General features: G+C 50.6%; 1 protein-coding gene across 1 annotated transcript in view; it reads right to left on the bottom strand.

The window, feature by feature from the left end:
- Window positions 1-23,980, bottom strand: part of COL4A1 (collagen type IV alpha 1 chain) — a 154,015-nt gene that overhangs the window by 41,741 nt on the left and 88,294 nt on the right. The window contains 19 exon segments of the mRNA XM_053889041.1: window positions 2,842-3,006; window positions 5,526-5,561; window positions 6,285-6,369; window positions 7,723-7,764; window positions 9,845-9,898; window positions 10,705-10,749; window positions 11,514-11,564; window positions 11,718-11,744; window positions 12,204-12,290; window positions 13,684-13,725; window positions 14,692-14,727; window positions 16,716-16,778; window positions 16,863-16,946; window positions 18,830-18,856; window positions 19,239-19,292; window positions 19,770-19,832; window positions 19,940-19,984; window positions 21,273-21,317; window positions 21,407-21,496. Coding sequence (XP_053745016.1) covers window positions 2,842-3,006; window positions 5,526-5,561; window positions 6,285-6,369; window positions 7,723-7,764; window positions 9,845-9,898; window positions 10,705-10,749; window positions 11,514-11,564; window positions 11,718-11,744; window positions 12,204-12,290; window positions 13,684-13,725; window positions 14,692-14,727; window positions 16,716-16,778; window positions 16,863-16,946; window positions 18,830-18,856; window positions 19,239-19,292; window positions 19,770-19,832; window positions 19,940-19,984; window positions 21,273-21,317; window positions 21,407-21,496 — 1,141 coding nt within the window.

Raw genomic sequence — 23,980 nt, 5'->3', positions numbered from 1 at the left:
CCTGTACCTTCCTTCGTTTTCACCTTGTAAGGTACACACCTGGGTCCTTATTCTACAGATTAAAAAAACTAGCCCAGAAAAGCGAGGCCATACATCTGCGAACTGAAAGCCGAGACTTGATGAACTTTATTATTTTTTCTTTTCCTCAGCAAATTTACAGCGAAGTCATCATTGTTTCAGAGATGCAGGCTGTCCATGGGGACGCGCTTCTAACCAATTCTGAGCCCCACGCACGTAAAGAGGCATGAAAACAAACTGCACTCGTGGAAACACCATCTGTCGGGGGTTCTGCTAGAAAAAGCACTGCTTCGTAGCTCAGACACGCGGTGATAGAGTTCATGTCTCCTGGTCCAATATCTTGGAAGAAGAACGACAGAGCCAACAATTCACCCCAGGGCTCCCCTTGGGCGCTCAGGTCCTCACTGCAGACTGGAGCCTGGTGAGTGAGCTGTGTCCGAGGAGGAGGGGAGAGGGCCAGCAGAGAGGCCGTGCCCCTCACCTGATGCCCCGTCCCCACACCCTGACTTGGATGAAGCAGCCAGAATCACCTTCCTGCCCCCCAGCCCGGCTCTCTCCAGGGCACAAGGCACCAGACGGGCAACGGTGGGTTTGCTCTCCCAAACAGAAGGCCGGACAGAGGGCCCGAACCTTCCTGCTTGATGACTTCCTTCAGAGCTCAGAAGAGACCGGTCATTTCAAGTGTGTGCAAAGTCCAGTCCAAGGGAGACAGAGAGAGTTCTTGCTTTGTCTGTGGGTTCGGGGTTTATGTCTTCCCGGGGGGTTCCTGGAGGTACAGCACCGGCGGTAAGGAGCCCTGAGGTGGCGATGGCTCTGTCCCAGGGTCCGCCCACGGCTGCTGGGCCCTTCCTGCTCTTAAACAAAGTTTTGTCATTTTCATGCTTCCAGGAGCAGCCCCTACACTATCTGACCGTGAGGAGCCAGCACCGCCAGGCTGTGTGAGCACCAGGGAGTATGAGCTCCCTGATCCTACAACTGCAGGCACATGGACACGGGCAGACATTCGATCACTCACTTCTTTCCTTTTCCAGAACGCATCTCCGGCCAGCCTCATCTGAGGCAGAATCCCACACACCCGTAAGAAAGCAACTTTACATCCTTGTGAAAATCAATTCATCTTAACACGTCGCCTCTTTAACATACACTGTGCAACTGAACAAATATCTCATTTATAGATGAATCACTTAAGGGGCGCCTGGGTGGCTCAGTCGGTGAAGCGCCCAAACTTCGGCTCAGGTCATGATCTCACGGTTCGTGGGTTCGAGCCTCATGATGGGCTCTGTGCTGACAGCTCGGAGACTGGAGCTGCTTCGGATTCTGTGTCTCCCTCTCTCTCTGTCTCTCTCTCTCTCTGCCCCTCCCCACTCACGCTCTCTCTCTCTCAAAAATAAAATAAATGTTAAAAAAAAAAAACAAAGTTATGCAGATGAATCACTTAATTAACATAAACAAAATGGGACAACATGGCACCGGGGATGGCAGATGTCACACTGCACTCAGCTGACGCATCCTCCTCGACTAACAGCAGTGGGAAGGTCATGTTTTTACATGAAATTTGTTCTTATTTTGGTAGTGAAAAAAAAATTACACGTATCAAAAAAAGTTCTCCCAGATTTCCCCACGGTTGGATGCCTCATCCCCTTCAATCTTTGCCTCTCACTCCACTTAAATTAGACCCATGACCCGAAGCACCCTCACCCAGAACTTGGCGGTCCCTTCGCTGCTCGTGTTTAGCCCGCACCTGTCACTCCTGCAGACCACATAATTCACTTGGCTTCCACTCCCCCATGGGATGCACGCCCAGGAGGGCAGGACTGTGACAGTGCCTGGGGTACCTGTTGAGTAAACCTGTGACCCCGAAGGCCCCTTGGCCACTCACAACCCTCTCAGACACATGGAGAGAAAGTGACTTGGGGCTGAATGTCATAGGACTTCACTATCATCTTCATTCTCCACCTTTCCCAGATCCGTGGGAAAAAGGGGGGGCATCCCTGCGAAGTCACAGACCCACCCCTGCCCTGGGCACCTTGACAAAGAAAATTCTGCTGATCCTTTCCCAGTAAAGCTTCACACCTGGAATCAACTGTTCCCTCCAGTTCCTATCTGGCCTCCGTATGGAGCCTCGCCCACGAGAACTCCCTTTCTTAAAGACGTGTTTGAATTCTGGCAAATAAGCCGCCTGGTACTTGCAGCCATGGCCCCCCCTTGCATCAGCCCCACAGAAGACCAGGGTCTCCAGTGCTTGAGGCGCACGTGCTGCTTATGAGAATCTCACATGTTCCCGCTGGAGTTAATTCCTCTGAAGTCTTACATTCTGCGTTGGTGTCACTCTGGGGTCCCAGGACCCCGTTTACTGACTCAAGAGTTTAACGTCCCATGCTCAGCTCTGACAGTGAGCTGATGCGGGAAACATCCACACAAAGTACCGTTCGACTTAGAAGTCGTGCGTTCCGTCCCCTGCAGACCCCTCTTTGTTCGTGCGTGCGTGTCTTAGTGCTAATCTGTGTCTCTGGATGAACAGGAATGCATCCCGTTTTCAGCTGCCTTGCCTTTTCATTTCGATGCCCAGAGCCTCAGAACTGGCTGGTATGTTTCTCATTCCTCTGACCAGGGTTATTGTTTTATAGTTCCATCCCGTAGCATGACTAGCATTGCAAAGATGCTAAGTGGGACACAAATCACTCACAAAGCCTGGGACGCCCGGCCTTCTGTATCCCACTAGAACCCTGGAGCGCTGCCCCCCCCTCCCCGCAACACCCAGGCAGCTCTGTCCGGCACCCGTCCCACACCAGACACATGCGAACTGTCCTGGAAAGAACTTACTTGTGTGACCCGGCTGTCCAGGGGGCCCAGGAGGCCCGGGGGGACCCGGGAGCCCGTCCCTTCCACTTGGTCCCGGCAAAGATGTGCCTGGAAACCCTTGGTCACCTTTCTGCCCTCTTTCACCGGGAAAGCCAGGAGCACCTGCCAGCTCTGGTACCGGGAAGCCTGAAACCAGAGCAAAATGTCACCATCATCGTGTGAGCTCAGTGTCTGCCACACAAATTTTCCTAACTCCGTTCAGGGTAAAATAAGGTGTGCCCATCACCAAGAGGGGAACTGCTCTAGGTAAGTAAAAACGAGCTAAATTTTCAGGCCTCCCACCACATGAAGGTTGCCAGGCAAATGCCTCCTACAAGTTAGCTTTAAGGAAAAGGACTTAGCACACAGACGTGAAAAACCTGTGAGTTTCTCTTGGTGCAAATAGTATTCCCACTGCATGAATGAAAAGGCTGTTGGGGCTCAATTCTATTCCCACGTAGAGGATAAGGCATAAAAATGTCACCGAACAAAAGCAGAAGTGGGACAGGAGGCCTAGGGGACGGGAACTGCGTTGGCAATCTACACGGAACAGCCAAAAAGTTAAGACAAATAAGGTGGTCTGGTGGAGCCTGAGGTCAGGTGTGAACGTGAAAGCTGAGTTCGGTTGCTGTAAATGTTAGAGGACAAGATGACAGGGCCCCCAGGATGCGCACCGAGAAGAGCCGGCAGAACACCAGCTCAGGGGCTGCTCTACCCTGGCCTCGAGGTGGGGGACTGACAGCCAAGGGCAGAGGCAGGACTGTCACGCAGCCTTGAACCAAGAGCAGAGCAGCGCAGACACGAGGGATACGAGGGATGACAGGTCCCAGGAGCGGAACTGCAGCCATCCATGACAAACCCACTCTTCAGTGCAGCAAGAACCGAAGGCGGTCCCTGGGGCTTGGGCTGCAGACCCAGGAGGGGACCCCGCGGCCTGGGGGGCGGGGCGCTGAGCCCGCGGCCGGGCTCCAACCAGGGGAGAGCAGATGAGGCCAGAGCAGTTTCAAAGACCTTTCCCAACACCGTCAGTTAGGAGACAGTCGGGCAGATGAATGGTTTTGGAAAGTAAATGTGGTGAATGCCAGGGGAGACAGGAAGTGACGGGCTCACGAGGACACAGAAGCCCCAGCATGGTTCCTAAGCACAAGGAAGAAAGTGAATGGAAACAGACATGGGGTGATTTTAGAGGCCGACCCAAAAGCTCTGCTGGAAAGCAGGAACGTGGGCAGAGAAGGCCCTGCCTGAGAATGGCTGAAGCAAATCCTCAATGCGGGACGGACTTGGGGTACAGTCTGTTCCAGAGACAAGGAAGGAGCTTGGGGGAAATTATAGCCAAAGCACTGTCAGAAAGGGGAAAGCAAAATATAAGCAAAAGAGAATAAAACACAAAAATAAATAAAAAACAAAACCAAAGATGTAAGGATTCCAGGCTCTTGGCTGTGGTATCGATTCTAGGGCACATGTGGGTTTCCCTCACAGCCTGTATGACCCACTCCAGGGACTGGGAGAGCGTGTACACACGCATGTGCACAGACATGCACACACTCCCATGTGCACATGCACATGCACATGCACACATGCCTACACACATGCTCACATGCACCCACTCACACGCATACACACATGCTCACGTGCACACACATGCACACATACATGCTCATGTGCACACATGCTCACATGCATACAAACGTGCTCACGAGCACACACACATACATGCTCATGAGCACATGCACACATACTCACACACATGCTCACATGCACACACGCTCACATGCACCCACACTCACATGCATACACACATGCTCACATGCACACACACATACATGCTCACATACACATGCACACATGTTCACACACATGCTCACATGCACACACGCTCACATGCACCCACACTCACATGCATACACACATGCTCACATGCACACACACACACATGTTCACATGCACACACGCTCATATGTATACACACATACATGCTCATATGCACACGCACGTACATGTTCACATGCACACACACACACAGGATCCAACACTAGCTAAGCAGCAGGTGTGATGCAATCACACACCAAGTTCAAGCAAGAGCTGTGAGATTCCACAGAGAAGAGGTGCTCAGATCAGTAAGGGAGGCTTCAGCCCTGATTCTAGTCCCAAGGGAGAAACAAAGTCACCCCAGAGACAGGGACTGTGGGCACCGATGCTGAAGGGTCTGCCAGATGCTGCAGACCTGCATCTGGGCCGGTGGGGGGGGGGGGGAATGAGGCTGGGGGGCGTGAAGGGGCCTGCCACACACAGGATCTTCGTCCTTGGGCAGGGGTGAGTGAGGCGGGGGGGCGGGGCCTGCCAGACACTGGGGACCTGAGTGGAGGGGGGTGTGGGTGGAGGGAAGGAGCCTGGGGGTCGGCGGGGGCAAAGAGGCCGGTCCAAACCAGGGAGAGAAGTATGAGGAAGGCATGAGAACCCCCAGGAACACACACCCGCAGGGCCGCCTGTGACTTACAAAGTAAAGGACCACAGCTGTGCACACACCTTGCTGTCATAACTAGAAAAACATGCACAAAATCGCCAGCCGTTTCTGGCAAACCCTGGCATACACAACAAACATGTTCCGGACATGAAGCACACAGATGTTGTACAGTTATCTGAAACAGTCAGCCAAGGATACTCACCCGGAGGGCCTGGCTGGCCTTGTAATCCTGGGAAACCTTGAAAGAGAAGGGGAGAGTCAGACACCCCGAGCCCGAGCATCTGTGCCCACAAGGCCCCAGGCCAGGCGCCAGGGAAGAGCGTTGGGGGAAACACAGCGCCCCTGGCCCCGCAGAGACGGGCAGAGATGGGCTCTGGGGGACCTGGCACCAGGACAAAGGACAGACCTGAGCAGGTCTGTCACCACGTGGTCGTGCAAGACCTGTCAGTGTCACTAAAATGGGAGGGTATCGGGTCGAAAATGGAGAAAAGGTAAAGGAGAAAAAGACAGAAGGGATGAGGAAGGAGGGGGAGGGAGGGGGAGGTAGGAAGGAAGGGGGAGGGAGGGAAAAGGGAGGAAAAGGGAAGGGGGAGGTAAGAAGGAGGAGGGAGGGAGGGAGGGGCAGAGGAGGGGGTTGGAGGGGGAGGTAGGAAGGAAGGGGGAGGGAGGGGAGAGGGAGGAAAGGGGGAGGGGGAGGTAAGGAGGAGGAGGGAGGGAGGGACAGAGGAGGGGGGAGGAGGGGGAGGTAGGAAGGAAGGGGGAGGGAGGGGAGAGAGAAAAGGGGGAGGGGGAGGTAAGGAGGAGGAGGGAGGGAGGGACAGAGGAGGGGGGAGGAGGGGGAGGTAGGAAGGAGGGGCAGGAGGAAGGGCACAGGGAGGAAAGGGGGAGGCGGAGGTAAGAAGGAGGAGGGAGGGAGGGACAGAGGAGGAGGAAGGAGGACGGAGGAGAAACAGGAACTGACCTTTGGGGCCTGGCTCTCCTCTCAACCCTGGAGACCCTGGGTACCCCCGCTCTCCTTTTTCTCCCAAGGGTCCCGTGCCGATCACCTGGGGGCAGAAGAGAAGAGACCAAGGTGTGTGGAGGCGGCCGGTTGTGCATGTCACAGAAGAGCAGAGAGAAAACTAACATCTTCCAGAGATTTCAGGAAAGGTGGAAGTAAAGAAACAGCCGTGGGGGAAGGGGAGGGGGGGGGAGGGGACAGTCAAGACAACACAGAAAACGGACATTCCGCTGGGCCCTCCTGGCAGACCCTCTGCCCCCTGTAATGACTGGCCCGGTGGGAGCTTTGCCAGGGAGGTGAGGTTAGAGAAGCACTAATTCTGAGGTTTGGGTTTGGAATTTCTAAATGTCCCGACAAGCCATAAAATGAAGAGTCTACTTTAAAGAGGACTATTAGATTTTCCCGGGCAGTGTGGAACAGCACAGGCAGACTTCACTGGACCACAGTGGGGACGTCCCCGAGGGCCTAGGGACACGGCCGACACTGTCAGCCTCATGACAAGGGAGTGAACTAGGCCACCCCATTTCTAAATCACAGAAATTCAAGGGAAATGGCAAGCTCAAATATTGCATATTTCCCTTAAAATAGAATTTGGTAGTGACGAAATTAACAGATTAAAATCCACCGATGAGGCTACACACGGGCCACTCGAAGGTGGCTGCCCGATCACGGATACGGAAAGGGGAACCCCAAGCCTGCGTGGCAGTGTGAACGGCAGTCGGGGGGGTCCGTACTCTGCCGCAGGGACCCCAGTCTGGGAAACGCCCCCTAAGGAGAAGTCCCTGAGTGCCGCGCGGACACGCAGACGTATGCGAGCACTGGGCACCCCTCCACCTGCAGCAAACGAAACAATGGGAACATTTTCATCGTTCCAAAGAAGACTGGGGTGGGGGGACAAAACGGGTTAAGCCAGTGACAGCACGGCTCTCTGGAAGGATACTGAAAACAGTCGTTCCCAGAGAACTTGCAAACATGAAGAACGCTCACTGTTAAAAAGAAAAAGACACTGCACGCACTGAGCGCAGGCAGGTACAGCTACGCCCGTGGACTAGAGGTAAAATGTTCTTTGCAGACACAAAAACTGTTGTGCTCCAGAGAGATTATGGGCGACCTGCTTCTCTTCACACTTTGCCTAACGGGCCAGTTTCAAACGGTTTTGCTCGTATCGTTATCCACGGGCAAATCTCTCCATTCTCCGTGGCCAAGGGGATGCGGAAATGATCCAAATATAATAAAATGTAAGTGCCCAACTCCACGCAATACAAAGTATAAGTTTATTCTTGTCAATACTAAGCACCCTCTTTATATACAAATGTAAGTGCAGGAATGCCGTGGCCCCAACCCCCTTCTCTTCACTGTCAAACGCCCGCACAGACGACCAGACATTATTTTTACTCACGATTCCAGGTGGGCCTGGGGGACCTGCTTCACCTTTGTCTCCCTACAAAAGAAAAAATACGTGGCTTTTTTTGACGATATGGATTGTCTTGCAGAAAGCAGTGTTCAACTGCTTTTTTTTTTTTCCTGGAAAAATAAAGACTGTGCCCACTTACACTAAAATTATTTTCCTCACTGTGAGGACGGACCTTCAAGTGCTCTGGACCTGTCATAACAAACACGAATGCAGCGTGCCGCGTGGAAATAAGGATTTCTACAAATCATAACCGGGAGCGCAATTATTAACAGGACAAAGGCGCTCACAACGTTTGCTGTGTTCGGTTGGTTGCACACTCCCCTTGGACAACTTGCATAGAGCCATCCGTAAGTTGAGTTAGAATGTGGTGGTCTTTCAATAAAATGAAATGAAATGGAAGCTTTTGATTTCTCAATGTATTTTCTTAAAGAAATCATTTTATTAGAGATTTTTAGGTGTAAGGTTGTTTGAGGCTGCCTTGGAGTCCTTGTAAAAGGATATTTATGGTTTCGCCTCTCTCCTTAAAACCCAGCATTACCTGAAAACGTTGGGGGGGGGGATAAATTCTGGTCACTCTGAGGCTTAATTTCATTCATATAAGAAGACAAACTCAACAAAATTAATCCTGTTATATCTAATGTTTTTATGTAAGCCATCATAATAGTATCTTTAAAAGTCCTAAGATCTGCACATAGTCCCTTAATGTAGTTTTCCCCTTTCAACCAAGGCAATAAACTTAGGAGTAAACCAGAATTCAATGTTTTGATTTTTCTTATCTGAATATGAGAAGAGGCTTTAGAAACATCTTTGGGACTTAAAAAATATCTTAGCTAATACATTCTAAACGGATTTACCTTTTAAAATCTACAAGATTTGACTTTTTTAAAAAAAAGTTACAGTATCAGTAAAGGATTTTTCCTTTACTTCCCTTTTCCTTGGCTTTCATGAATGAACCGTGAGGTCTGCTCCCTGGTCTATGAGTCACCACTAGAAATATTTCCAAACTACTTCTTACTTCAGCAGAGATTTATGTTATCTAGTTTTCTGCCTACCACACTGACAAATATTTTTTAAGGTTTGATAACAAGCAGTTGCCAAAAAAAAAAAACAAAAAAGGGGCCCCAGACAGATGGCTGTTCTTTTCCAGGGGCAATTTGGTGGCCTGTGGCAAAACTTTCAAAAAAGAGAGTGTAAACATTGACCCCCCCCCCCAAATTACACTTGTAGCAATCTGTGACATGGAAACGAGCAGACAAGTGAGCACAGATACTTGTACCCATCCCCATGTGGGTGTGACCCAGATGCCATGCAGAAGGCCTGGGCACAGAGTACATTCCCATGTGGCCGCGCGTACAGACATCCTTACCCGCGTCGTATCACTAAGCAAGGAGGCCAAGAGGCGTCACACATTACTATTTTACAGGGTGTACGTGTGTGTACACACAGGGCAATTGTGCACACACAGGGCGTTGTTTTACAGGGTGTGTGCGGATACACAGGTGTGTGCCCTGTGTGGATACACAGGGCAATGGTGCACTCCGTTTCTGAGAGGGGAACAGAAACATCAGATAAGCTTTCTTTTCTTCACTCTTTCTGCCTTTTCAGCTGTTTTGTAGCCAGATAAAATTCATCTATTACCAAAAATAAGGCATAAAAACTTGAATGAGTGGAACATTTTATGTTCTTTTAAAAAGAATCATACACAGGGGTGCCTGGGTGGCTTGATCCATTGAGCACCTGACTTTGGCCCAGGTCATGATCTCATGGTTCATGGGTTGGAGCCCCATGTCGGGCTCTGTGCTGACAGCTCAGAGCCTGCTTGGGATTCTCTCTCTCCCTATCCCTCTCTGCCCTTCCTCCACTCACACTCTCTCTGTCAAAATAACTAAACCTTAAAGAAATAAATAAATAACAATTTTTGAATAAAATTTTTTTTTAATTTTTTCAAATCACACACACAAATAAAACCACAAAATTAAGTTGTGATTTGCTCGTAGGGAAGGTAAATATTTTTTTTATTATTTGAGTCCACAGTCCTTCACACTACGAACAACTTCTGGGCTGAACTACAAAATAAGGTAAAGCTCCAAGTAGTGTCACCATTTACCTTGAAACCTTCTCGTCGGGGAGTCCTGGGTACCCTGCGTCACCCCGGGAACCCCTGAAGTGAAACATGGAGAACAGTAATGAGCAAACAAGGGCAACAGTTTGTTCTTAAGAATTACAGAGAAATACGGGGCACCTGGGGGGCTCAGGCTGTTAGGCGTCTGGCTTCAGCTGAGGTCATGATCTCGCAGTTTGTGGGTTCCAGCCCTGAGTCGGGCTCTGTGCTGACAGCTCAGAGCCTGGAGCCTGCTTCGGATTCTGTGTCTCCCTCTCTCTCTGCCTCTCCCCCCTTGTGCTCTGCCTCTCTGTCTCAAAAATAAATAAACATTTGGGGCGCCTGGGTGGCTCAGTCGGTTAAGCGGCCGACTTCGGCTCAGGTCATGATCTCACGGTCTGTGAGTTCGAGCCCCGCGTCGGGCTCTGTGCTGACAGCTCAGAGCCTGGAGCCTGTTTTGGATTCTGTGTCTCCCTCTCTCTGACCCTCCCCCGTTCATGCTCTGTCTCTCTCTGTCTCAAAAATAAGTAAACGTTAAATAAATAAATAAATAAATAAATAAATATTTTAAAAAAAGTCTCGGGGCATCTGGGTGGCTCAGTCAGTTGGGCATCCGACTTCAGCTCGGGTCATCATTTCACAGTTCGTGGGTTCGAGACCCACATCGGGCTCTGTGCTGACAGCTCGGAGCCTGGAGCCTGCTTCAGATTCTGTATCTCTCTCTCTGTGACCCTCCCCAGCTCACACTCTGTCTCTCTCTCTCTCTCAAAAATACATCAAAAAAATTTTTTCTTAAATAAAAAAAAGTCTTTCTCTTTCGAAAGAAAGAAAGAAAGAAAGAAAGGAAATTACAGAGAAATGCTTACTGGACTCCCTTTTTCTCCTTTTTCACCATCTTTGCCAGGTTTTCCCTGTACAATAAAGATTTAGACGTTAGAATTTCATAAAAATAACAATAAATACGCTCTAACACCAAGGCTCTGAACCCCTACATGAGCTAGCTGCCCACACCACACTAACGAGTAATGTGGTATACAGAGAATAACTGTGCAGTGACAGCCAAAGAGGACTTTCCAGTTTTTAGAAAACGGAGTCGGAGTAGCCCCAAATCTCCCAAGATAACCGTTACATTTGGCGACAGAGCTAACAGCAGAGAGGTTTTCTGAATGGCAAGGGGCTGGTGGCAGGTAGGCAGAGGACTCATTTTAATGGGGGTCTGCACGCATCATTTTCAGGGTAGGAGCAGGACGGGCTCAGGCCGCTACAAGCGGGTGGGTCTCCCGTCCCCAGGATTCAGGGGTGGGAAGCATCGGAATACCTCACGTCTAGGCCATGCAGTCTGGGCTCCGGGTAGAGCCCCGAGCAGGCTCAGGAGGCAGCCAAAAAGAGCACCTGGCACTCTGCGCAAGAGGACCGGGGGCTTTCAGTGAGAAGCCAGCAGGCGGGTGGCTGTCCAGAGAGCCCCCCAGTCCAGCTCTCTGCGGTGGGAGGCCTCAGCCTTGCCAGGGGGATTTTCAGGTGGAGGTGGCCTCCTCCTTCCTGCTACAAGGGCTTCGAGAAAGCCCTTCCGGAGAGGACAGACCTCTTCCACTCATGTTTCTGTAAGTCTGGGATTCTAGGAAAGGGAGGAGCATGAGTTTACAGTCAGGAACAGAAGGACTTGGGAGGCACTTACTCGGGGCCCTGGCTTTCCGGGCTCCCCTTTCTCTCCAACCCCTGGCATTCCCTTGAAAGAACAGAAAGATTCATTAGGACATTTAAGTAAAATATTCAATTGAGTCGCTATTATACTGAAGGTGAAGAAATTCGTAACTTCAACCCAACACTTCGTGAGCGTTCCCACAAAATGATGATAAACAAATAGGAATGTGGGCCTTACCTGAAATCCAGGTTCACCTTTCTGACCCTAAAAGAAGTTTTCAAAAGAGAGCAAGAGAGTGAGCCATCAGGATTAACGGTTGTATCGATCTTGACACACCACACTGAACATGGAAAAGGAAAGCAATGCCTTTTCCCGATACATCAACAAGGAAATTCTCTTTGGTCTCCCATGTTCGTGTCCTAACTCCCAGAAGGGTGTGGCTTTGGGAAGACCACATCATTATGCTCGATCCACGGCAGCTGGGACCCTCCGCCCTCACCCTCAGCCTCTGTCCCTGCTGCAGACCCAGCCTGGCCTCAACCTGGTGCATCTAAGAAGCCCCCATGTGGAGCTCAGCCTTGCCCCAACCCAGTTCAGCTGCCTCTGTTCCCCCTATGCTCATATTTTGCGGGACGGACAATCTATAAACCTGTTTTCTCTGCATCCCTCCAATTTGTCCCAAATTCGAAAGCCAGCATTCACCTAAGAAAGTCCGTCTCCTACCTTCTCTCCTTTAGTGGCAAAGTCTCCTTTTTCTTGAACCTGAGCTTGTCCTGGAACCCCCGGGGGCCCACTGACCCCTTGGTCACCCTGGTGAGGCAAAATAGAACATCTGGTTTGCAAAAAGGTAATCAAACTCTGTACTAATCTATCCCCGTCTCAGCATAAAACGCAGTGTCAGTAGGAAGATGGTACATTAAGGACACGAAGCCAGGAGACTCTCACCTCTCAGGGGTCAGGAAAGCCACTACCTCAGGTAATAGGAATGGAACCTGAACATCTATGAGACATCTCTGCATGTGTGCATACGTGAGGACCGCACATGCACTTCTGCGGTACATGCATACGTAGCAGGACACAGAGGCTGTCCTCCCGCATTTTGATGGCATGGAGGGAAGGGTCACAGACTGCTAACACAGCCTGAGAGGAAAGGACGTATCTTTAGGGGCACGAAAAGGAAGGGAACCATCGGGAATGTTCTCCCTCGGGAACTCTGACAGCTGGACGCAACCAGAAGTACAGAGAATCCCAGTCATCGCACGATGAGTGAGATCCAAAACACTCAATTTGCAGGGTCACCTTCCTCGGAGGTTTATGGAAAGACTGGACCAAATCTGGGGTGAAACATGGAGGCCACAGGTCAGCCCAGACCTGCCCAGGCCTCTGGTGCACCTGGCACCCACCGGTGGTGGTCTCTACACCGACTTGGGCTCCGATGGAGAAGAACGTGGGCCGCGGCAGGTGCTGTCACAGGCCCAGAATCCCCACTTGGCTGGTGCCCATGTGGCTACTCTGACGCAGGGAAACTGGTGGAGAGATCACTGGAGGATCAGGGAGCCACCGCTGGCCTCCCTTCTCCCCTGCTCCAGTCTCTGCCTCCCTGCCTCTCCCGGCTCGTATGACGGCCTTCCATCTCTGCAGGGTTTAGTATAGCTGTACCACTAACGCCCAAGTCCTAAATGTGCCTCTTTTATAATAAAGTCTGCGCCTGGCTTTATCACTGCCAGGGAACATTCTGATTGAATTCAACGCACAGGGAACTAGAACTAGAATGGCCTTGTGTTCTCTGCTGGTCAGACCACACGTAGAAAACCTCAGTGACTTCTAGCCATGGATTTTAAGGAAAACACTAACAAATTCAAGAACATGCAGAGTAGGGGAACTGTGGTTAGGAAGGTGCAAGAGGAGGTCCAGAGGCTGAAATTCTATCATCCCTACAACTGTGATTTTAAACATGACGACACTCCATGGGACGCCTGGGGGGCTCAGTTGCTTGAACATCCGACTCTTGATTTCAGCTCGGGTCATGATCTCATGGGCGTGAGTGTGAGTCCCACATCAGGCACTGTGCTGACAGCACGGAGCCTGCTTGGGATTCTCTCTCTCACCCTCTCCTCTGCTCCCGCTGTCTCTCAAAATAAATAAATAAGTTAAAAAAAATAAAAAATAAACATGACAACAGTCCAGAGCCACGTGTACTCACCTTGTCGCCCTTTGGGCCTTGGAAACTTAAGCCCATTTGCCCCTGTAGATTAAAAATTAGGCTTCCATTATTCGAGTTGTCCACTTTGCTCAAAATCACACAAAATGTAATGATAAGGTGGGGTCAAGGCAGGAGCTGCTTCCAACAAGTATCATAACATTTTCCACAAAGTTGTGTCCTGCTGTATTCAGTGGCTATTAAAAACGTTTTTTAAAGTATTATTGAAAACGAATTCTATAAAACTTTTTTTTTTTTAATTTAAGGTTTTTAAAATGTGACTATACGGGCGCCTGGGTGGCTCAGTCGATTAAGCGTCCGACTTCAGCTCAGGTCATGATCTCGCGGTCCGTGAGTTCGAGCCCCGTGTCGGGTTCTGGGCTGATGGCTCGGAGCCCGGAGCCTGCTTCCGATTCTGTGTCTCCCTCTCTCTCTGCCCCTCCCCCGTTCATGCCCTGTCTTTCTCTGTCTCAAAAATAAATAAAATAAAATAAAATAAAATAAAATAAAACAAAACAAAACAAAACAAAACAAAATAAAATAAAATAAAATAAAATAAAATAAAATAAAATAAAATGTGACTATAGAAAACTAAAGGAAAGATCAATGATTCCAAAGTAAGGGACTGGTGAAAGGAAAGACAGAACAGATGGATAGATCAGATAGACAGACAGAGAGATGGATAGATGATTGATAGACAGATGAACAGAGAGGCAGATGGATGGATAGATGGAAATGGATGAGTGGATAGATGGATGGATGGGTGGACAGGTAGGCAGACAGATGGATGGACAGGCAGACAGATGGACAGACGATGGATGGATGCATGACAGATGGATAGATAGAGGGATGGGTATACAGATACATGGGCAGGTGGGTAGACAGATGTTAAATAGAGACAAAAAAAAATAACTTTCTCAAACTGTTTACAGAGACTAAACAGCAAGTTATGGTGATTTTGTGGTAGTCTTATACAAATGCTGAAGAAATTCAAATGAAAAATATATTTACCTTTTCACCTGGAGGGCCAGGAGGACCTGGAGGGCCCTGTAAAAAAGAGCATTTTAATTAAATATCATTCATAACCCTGGTAAGCTTTAAATGCTTTTTAATGAGGTTATCTTAAGATTCCCACGATTAACATGATATTTGTTAAATATTTAAATTTTATTCCTGTGCTTTGGATCTATAAAATTTTGAAAATAACTAGGAATTAGTCCAGGCCAATAATTACCAGGGATGTAAACACCTCAGAATCTTAGGCACTTCCCTGTGAAATCCACTGACCCAACAATGTGCCCGGCTAACAGGTGATGACTTAAATTATCAGCCAAACTCTCTGAGAGCGCTGGGGTTTCCAGGTTGGAAATAACGTAGCATTTGTCCACTTTGGATATAACTACTTATCTTAAAAAGTTGAATGATTTCTTCAAGTGCATAGACTGTAGTGAAGTAAAAACCTTCCTGTGTTTGCAGCAAAATTTCAGAATGCTTTTTAATCATTAAAAAAAAAAGCCTAGTCATTCTCTTTCACAAAAATGAGTCCATTTATTTGCAAGAATATAAAAGAGGTTACTTTTGCAAGAATGGACATTAGAGTTGCTGGATTTGGAAGAAAGGAAGGAAGGAAGGGTCAAAGGGAGGGAAGAAGAAAGGGAGGGAGGAGGGTGGGGGGGAAGGAAGAAGGAAAGAAGGAAGGAGGGAGAGAGGAAGAGGAGGAAAGAAGCAGGGAGGAAGGAAGGAGAGAGGGAGGGAGAGGAGGAGGGAGGGAGGGAGGAAGGAAGGAGGGAGAGAGGGAGGGAGAGGAGGAGGAAGGAAGGAGGGATGGAGGAGGGAGGGAGGGGGAGGGAGGAGGGAGGGAGGGAGAGAGAGGAGGAGGAGGAAAGAAGGAGGGAGAAGGAAGGGAGGAAAGGAGGAGGGAGAGATGGAGGAAAGAAGGAAGGAGGGAGGGAGGGAGGGAGGAAAGGAGGAGGGAGAGAGGGAGGAAAGAAGGAAGGAGGGAGGGAGGGAGAGGAGGAGGAGGGAGGGAGGGAGAGGAGGAGGAGGGAGGGAGGGAGAAAGAGAGGAGGAGGGAGGGAGGAGGAGGGAGGGATGGAAGGAGAAAGAGAGGAGGAGGGAGGGAGGAGGAGGGAGGGACGGAAGGAGAAAGAGAGGAGGAGGGAGGGAGGAAGGGAGGGAGGGAGGAGGGAGGGAGGGAGGAAGGAGGGAGGGAGGGAGAGGAGGAGGAGGGAGGGAGGGAGAAAGAGAGGGGGAGGGAGGAAGGAAGGGAGGGAGGAGGGAGGGAGGAAGGAAGGGAGGAAGGAAGGGAGGGAGGAGGGAGGAAGGAAGGAAGGAGGGAGGGAGAGGGGAGGGAGAGAGGAGGAAGGAAGGAGGGAGGGTGGGAGGTGAACCAAAAGTCCCGAAGGACCGGCAGGCGGGCGGGCAAGGACGGCACACCGCGGTGCATTACTCATCACCAGGGCACAAGGCACTTGACAAGTAGGGAAGTGTTGTTACTGCCAAGTGTCTCGTGCTCCCAAACGGTACGAGTGGGGGACATGGGCCCTCCTCCTGGGAATCACGGGCTGTGCAGGAGGCAGGCAGGGAGCGGAGCCTCCGGGGGGCTGTCTCGGGTGCTCGCCCTTTATCACAAGCATGGCGCAGTCCCCGCCGCCGCCCGGTCTGTGTCCACAGCCGCCCGCGAAGCCGGGCCCTCTGGGATAACTGTTCCTACGCGTCCGCGGGCAGGGCACAGGCTGCCTTGTCCAGCTCTGAGCTCGGCCTCCTCCAGCCACAGTATCATCGGCAGCCCCCCAGCCCCTCCACCGGCGAGGGTGCCGTGTGTGGGGGACGACCTGGCCTGCACTACGGCTGCCATCGTTTTCCCCAGGGACCCCAAGTGCCAGCCACACATCTTCCCAAGAAGCTCTCTCTCCCGATCCAAATTAAGAGAGATTGCGACGCTGTAAAGGTTTCAAGAAATCGGATTTATTTTCACAAACACAGTGCTGTTCACTGAATGAGCGACTCCAAGAGACATCCTCCCCCAAACTTACTGGTGGTCCGGTAAATCCCGGGGGGCCGACAGGACCTTGCAGCCCTGGCAGTCCCGGCGAGCCCTGCAATTTAGTGAAAACGCGAGAATGAGATGGGAGCCAGGAAGAGACACCGCATGTGCTTCTGGTGATTTAGCAAACGCTTACTGGTGCTCCTGGGAGTCCGGGAAATCCTCTTTCGCCTTTCAACAGGGTCCCAGGCACGTGGCCAATTATTTCACCTGGATCCCCCTAGGGGGTGAGCAAAAAAAGGAAAGAAAGTCACGAACTGATATTCATAGAAAGAAACCGAGAACCCGTTGCGTAAGAGGCGAGCGTTAGTGGTGCCGAATCAGCCCGTGTCTGGGATTGAGAGCCCATCTACGCTTGAAATACGCGCACTGGCCACGTCCACGTTCGCCATGTTCACTGCCACTGCCTCCATGGCCAGCGTCAAGCTCCACGCTTAGCTGGACTCGGCTGCGCCAGGACTGGATGTGGAGGCGTCACACGAGGAGCCCCCCGCTTGTGCGTGGCCGTGCCCCACGCCTGAAGACAGAGCGCAGATCGGGGCCGAGGCTCCATCTGTTCTCATGCGATAAGGCTTATCTTTCACAAACAGACCCAGGATGAGCATCTGTATAAAACAGGCTGTGATTTCATGTGTCTGCTTGGCCAGGCCACAGTACCCAGATGTTCAGTTAAGCCCCAGTCTGGATGTCCCTGGGAAGGTATTTTTAAGATAAGATAACCATTTACATCAGAAGCCTCTTTGTAAAATAAATTATTCCTCTTAATGTGGGTGGGCCTCGTCCAATCAGCTGAAGGCCTCAAGAGGAAGGGAAAAAAAAAAAAAAAACCAAAAACCCTGACCTCCCCCAAGAAGAGGAAATTCTGTCTCCAGACAGTCTTTGAACTGGGACCCTGGCTCTTCCCCGGGCCTCCAGGATGCTCTCCTGCAGATTCTGGACTCGCCAGGCCCCCACAATCATGCAATTCCTTAAAGTAAACCCCTCTACCAGGACGTACGTCTGTGCCTGTACGTGTGCAAACACACACTCCACACACACACCCTACTGGTTCTGCTTCTCTGCAGAGCCCCGACTAAAATACAGGACTAACGTGAGGATTCTATTTCTCAGGTTTTCTCAGGGACACAGGGACACAGGGACACTCCACCTCATTCGGATATGTGGTCGTCTGCAGTGTGGCTGTTGAAAAAAAAACTGGAACTTGTCCTTTTACAGGGCTGCTCTCAACACCCAGATGCCCCTGCCCCCCAAACTGCTCTGCGGCACGCACAGGGGCGGGGAGTGGGCACATGCTTTGAGTCATCTCGGTGTGACCACAGCCCCCGGCCACATCACCGCCCACCTGTCTGGGCAGGACCCGTGGGCCAGGTTCCTTTTGCCTCCCCCCCTCCCCAGTCCCAGAGAAGAATGCTGGAGGGGCTGGGACAGAGCTGAGCACCTGCCCGGATTCATTCCGCGCTTGCTCAAGGCATGAGTGTGGATGAAGGACAGGGACCCGTTATTCTGGACACCGCAGTGGGAGGGGCTCAGGGCTTCTCCTCCTCACCATGTGCAGAGGGTCCGGGGCCACCCTGACACAGGGACAATCAAGCTGGCGAAGCCCATGGTTTGGCTCTGAATAAGGGGGGTGGGCAGCACACCAAGGGTCTCACCTAAAGTAACTGGGGTCTTCCTGCAGGAATTACAGAACTTATAAGATGGTGTCTCCAGATCACAGGCCACAGAACAAGATGGTGGTATTCAAGTGAAACCACAGAGATTAAACACGGTAACAGTCTGAGTGTTTCTGCCCACAGCTCTGGAAGAGGAGTGTCACCCAGTCTGTCTACACAGACAATTAATCTGGACTGGATTCACATCACTCACATCGCACCATGCTCCCGTTTCTGCTTATTTCCGATTCAGAAACTGCACCTGGTGTCTAAAGTTTACCTCCCAAAATTTAAGTTTGTGCCTAGGACTCAGACACTCTTTGAACAGAGCAGGGTTTAGACAAATGCATTACCAGGCCACCAGTAGACCCGGGAACATACAGTAAAGCTGTGTCTACAGCATCTGCTATATAGGCACCCGTAATGAACCCAGTCGAGTGTAAGTACGTACCTTCATTCCTGGTAATCCTGGTGGTCCCTATAAAAGAAAAGGCTGGTATTAGTTTTGTTTCTCTCAAAACAGCATTAGCATTAGGACAGAAGTGCAAAAAAAAAAAAAAAAAAAAGGGAAAGAAAGTGAAGAAGAGAATTTTTTTTCAAATATTTTTTAATGTTTGTTTATATTTGAGAAAGATAGTGGGAGTATGCGAGTAAGAGAGGGGCAGAGAGAGAGGGAGACATGGAATAGGAAGCAGGCTCCAGGCTCTGAGCTGTCAGCCCAGAGCCCGACATGGGGCTTGAACCCATGAATCACGAGATCATGATCTGAGCTGATGTCGGGACACTTAACTGACTGAGCCACCCAGGTGCCCCAAGAAAAGAAGAATTATAACCGAAGAAAGAAACGATGCTATACTCACGGGATTTCCAGTGAATCCAGGCAAACCTGGAGGCCCCAGAGGCCCTGGCTCGCCCTGAGGGGACAGCAGAAAGTCACTCGGGTGTGTGGCCAGGCACACAGCACATCCTCCCAGACGCCCACACCAGGTACTCTGTCCTTCCCTTCACAGATCCTTCACTTGTTGGGACCCCCTAACAATTACCTGTTGGCAGCTACCCTGCTCAGTGCTACTTGGTGACAGGAGAAATACACATGAGAATATAACGGATAGGGACAAGGGATAATAATAACATTTCCTTATTTGCTTCAGCAACAGATTAGAGGCAAGAAATTTAGTGTTTATAGCAATCGCAGGATAAGAGTCCTCAGAAAAGGCACAGCTTTGCCTTTTGCGAATATTAAATATGGGGAAACTGATTTCCTCATCAATTAAAGGACACTTTAAGGCGAACAGCTTTCCATCTGTGGCAATGAAAACCATGTCATAGGACTTCTCAACACGAGTCGGGTAACCAGAGCACGGGGGGAAGGGTCTGTGTTCCAAATTTACCTTTGTTCCATTGCATCCGGGGATACCTGGAGGACCGGGGGGGCCATCTTGGCCAGGAATACCCTGCAATTAACAAAGTGAAAAGTAGCCAGAACAGAGGATCACATGATGGTGGGGTCACGCACATCAGAAGTCTCGTTAAGGAAGCATACAGGAAGTTAGATACATACAGGAAGTCCTGGGTTTCCCGGGTAACCTGATGCTCCTGGGGGTCCCTGTAAGGATGGAAATGAGAGAGAGTGCAGTGAGCCGGGGGGACCCTCGTCTCCTCCCACCACACCTACCTGGCTGAGGGTGTCACACCCTTGTCGCTGGGGCTCAGAGCATCCACCCTAAGCACACATTGCATTCTGGGGGCAGGCAGCTGAGGGCCTGGCCCCCGGAAGCAGCAACTCTATACCAAAAGCTGACGCTAATTACAGCAAAACCTTGGCTTGCAAGTCACTGGTTCTGAGAGGGTTCCACAAGATGAGCAAACACCTCTAATACAGTTTAACTTGATAAACGAGTGGTGTCTTGCAATACGAGTCGTTCGTGACACCAAACGTCACGTGATCACAACTGAGCCTGTGGTTCTTGAAATCCACTTTGATACACGAGTGCTTTGGATGACAAGTGTGTTTCCAGAAGGAATTATGCTCACAAACCAAGGTTTTACTGTACTTCTAAGACCAAGGCTGCACAGCCACAAAATAACCCTGTCCTCATTCCACACTTCGTGATTTGTAGGTAAAATATATTTTTTATTATGTGTGTAGTATGTATGTAAACATACACGTTATATACGTAGTATACGTGCAAACGCATACAAGTTATGTGTATATAAATATAGACACAATTTACATTAAAATCGCAAACTGCTGGGAAGAAGCATTTGTAAGAGAACTCGGTTCACTGGGGGGGGGGGGGGGGGCAGCCCAGTCCTTCCCAGTGGAAGTCTGGATCTGCTCCGTCACGGGCACCCCTGGGGCCATTTCCTCTACCTCCTGCCCAAGGTGCCGGTGACCGTGTCAGAACAGCGGAATGAAACGTTTACAGCACCTCTGCTTCTCTGCTTTCAGAATGTGCTTTCAGAGGTCTTCCTCTTTGCATTTGCCAGGAATGGAAGGAGCAAAACCAGAGTGCAGTGTGAAGAAGGAAGACCGAAGTGAGAGCTGGGAAGGTTCGCCCTTTTCTCGATAATGGCAGCCCTTTTCTTCCATGACTTGTAGACACGTCATCGCCCCTCCCCCAAAGCACACGGTGTGTGCGAGAACCCTCTGGAAGAACAGAACCGACGGGAAAAGCCACCACAAGGGCGGGGGTCAGAGCAGGGGGCTCACGTCAGCCCCCCGGCACCGCACAGTTGGAGCTCTGGGAAGATGGACCGGCAAGGATGGGGGGCAGAGGGGGCGCCCCTCAGGGCTGCTGGGAGGTGAGAAGGGGTGAAGGGCCCTCAAGCGGAGGCATCACTGTATCACGCATCACCACAGCCTCACGGACTTAGGTGACAGGTGTACTCACCCTTGTGCCCTTTGTTCCAGGCAGTCCGGGTTCTCCAGTGTCACCCTGCAAGCAAACAGAAGTGCCACCGTGACAAGAACGTGGACCACCTTAAACTCACACCCTCCTCCCCGCAGTGGCACGGCCAAGCTTACCTTCTGTCCCGGGGGCCCCTGAGGCCCCTCCGGTCCTTGCATCCCGGGGAACCCGATGACACCCTGCAAGCCCGGGAGGCCTCTTTCGCCCTATGGGGGAGAAGGAGCAGGTCAGAAGGGAGGTGCGCTGGCAGAACCTGCCACGACCGTCCAGCACCGCACAAGTCCCTGCGGGCACCTGAAGGTCCACGCTCCAAACTAACTCCCGTTCCAGGAGGCTTTTCTCCACTGCATGCCAAGCTCTTTGAGGACAGGAGTGTTTACCTCCGACACCTGGGACAATGCTTTCTATGTTCTATATTCTAAATGCTCAATAACTTACCGGGTAAATAAAATAATGGCTAGTTGGGTTTTTTTCACCAAGTTGATTATGCTGTCATTCAACTAGTGGGATCTTATTATCGGCATGCATGGCACTGAGAATCTGTAAGCAGAGCATCACAGTTTTCCTTCGGATTCCTAGGAGGTGTGTAGGCAGAGCTCATGGTGTGAGCTTCCACACGAGATGCTGAGACCTCTCTGTGCAATCAACAATCGGACGATGGGCTTTCAAAAGTGTCCTTAAAAAGTGTTTGTTTGCAAAGGCACAAAGTTTAATTAGAGTCTCTGCCAATGCTCTTGGAGCAAAAAGAAATAAGAAACATTGTTTTTAAAATACTATCATTCAATGGCCGGTGGGGGGGGCGGGCGGTGCCTGGGTGGCTAAGTCCATTAAGCATGTGACTTTGGCTCAGGTCATGGTCTCACAGCTCATGAGTTCGAGCCCCGTGTCAGGCTCTGTGCTGACAGCTCGGAGCCTGGAGCCTACTTCAGATTCTGTCTCCCTCTCTCTCTGCCCCTCCCCTGCTTGCCCTCTATCTCTCTCTCAAAAATAATAAATAAACATTTAAAAAAATTTAATAAAATAAAAATATAAAATACTATCATTCAGTGCATGTGCAGGCGGTCATAATACACTCAAAAAGGAAAAAGAAAGGTCCAAACATCTGGGGTTCTGAGTCCGAAGCTGGCGCTTGAAGGATGAACACAAAATAAGTATGTGAAGAAAAGAGAGGAGTCACTGAGTCTGGAAGGTGGGGAACAGGCAGCGATGAGGGCGATCTCAGTCGTGTGAGCACAAGAAACTAAAAAAAAATACAACCAGCACAAGAGCACGCAGGAACGTCGACGTTTGACCCGGAAACAGGATTTCTCCCAGAGGCACCAGCGAGCCCGTGACCTGATGCCACGACAATGAAGGCAGATCGCCACACTCAGACTGCCAAGATAAAATCACCCACAATCGCGACCTGAAATCATGAAAACTTGTGTGCTTTACACAGTACATGGACTTCACTGCAATCTTCCAGAACAAAGGGTGCAGATGAAACAGCCATCGCCAGCTGACTTGAAAAAGCAGACGGTCCTATGGATTACTTAGCGCCCAGTACTTTCTCAGTCATATCGGCCCAAAGCAAAACTAAACAGGCAAGCTATACGGTATACAACATAAGCATTTTACCCCCAGAAGAGCAGGTCCCCGAGAGTTACTGGAAAGTTTCACCGTCGTACAGATGGAGGGAAACAGGGCAAGGGGTCTAGGATCTGCCCTTCTTTCCACACCACTGGCCGGTCCTGGCATTGCTGGCAAATTCAGCACCTGTTGCATTTTTAGAAGCTCAGAATGGGACTCTGAGCTTGGGACTTCCACCGCCGCCCCCCCGTGGACCGCAGGATTAGCTGGAAGTGGAAGTCGGGAGTCCAGAAGCAGCGTGTGAGCAAATGTGCAGATGAGTGCAAACTCGAGAAGACACAATGAAATGGTAAAGGATTCAAGAAAACTAAGCCGTGCAGCCTGGCACAGCCCTCAGGACAGCAGCGTCCAGAGACTCCACCCAGAGGAGCAAATGCTAACGTGCCCGGAGCCCTCGGCACGGGATTCGACACGGCTGGCTCCTCCTCCCGAGAACTGGGACAGCCGGCAAAGGAAAGCGTTCTCAGACCAGGACCTGTTCACATGGAAAGCTACTCAAATATATTCATTCTTACACTGAAACATAATGAACCGTGGGCTCCAACCACAGAGAGCACTGACCATAGAGATGCTCCGTCATCGTGCCCACCTCCTCGCTACTACTCGGATGTGGGAAAATTCTACCCGAAACAGAATAGAACTGAACTGCCAAGAGCTGGCTGAGAAAAATATATGAACACCGAGTTGTGTCTCCCCAGATAACCTAATAGGACATCGGAAGGAAGTGTGAGAGGCGCATCGATGTAAGAGCCTTCCCATGTATTTGGTGGCATATTTTTAGAACTTCATTAGTATCTGGCTCTATCGCTATGAGACCCAGTGCAGAGAAGACTTTATAATTCTCATTTTAACCATGGAACGCATGGAGGCCGAGAGCCAGATTCGCTTAGTTCTGCAAGTTTCTCACTGAGTCAGCGCTAAAGCCAAAAATAGAAATGAGGTCAGCCTGCACCACAGTGCATGGTTTTTCTAGGTCACTAGAGCAAGCTGGTTCCCAGCAAACTGTTGAACGATTCACCAACGTGAAGTTAGCCCCTCTTATGTCCATTTCACAGACAGGG

This window comes from Panthera pardus, unplaced genomic scaffold (assembly GCF_024362965.1).
Source record: "Panthera pardus isolate Hobbes unplaced genomic scaffold, ASM2436296v1 HiC_scaffold_1, whole genome shotgun sequence".
NCBI classification, from domain to species: domain Eukaryota; kingdom Metazoa; phylum Chordata; class Mammalia; order Carnivora; family Felidae; genus Panthera; species Panthera pardus.
Note: the sequence above shows the minus strand (reverse complement) of the source record. Positions and strands in the feature narration are given on the sequence as shown.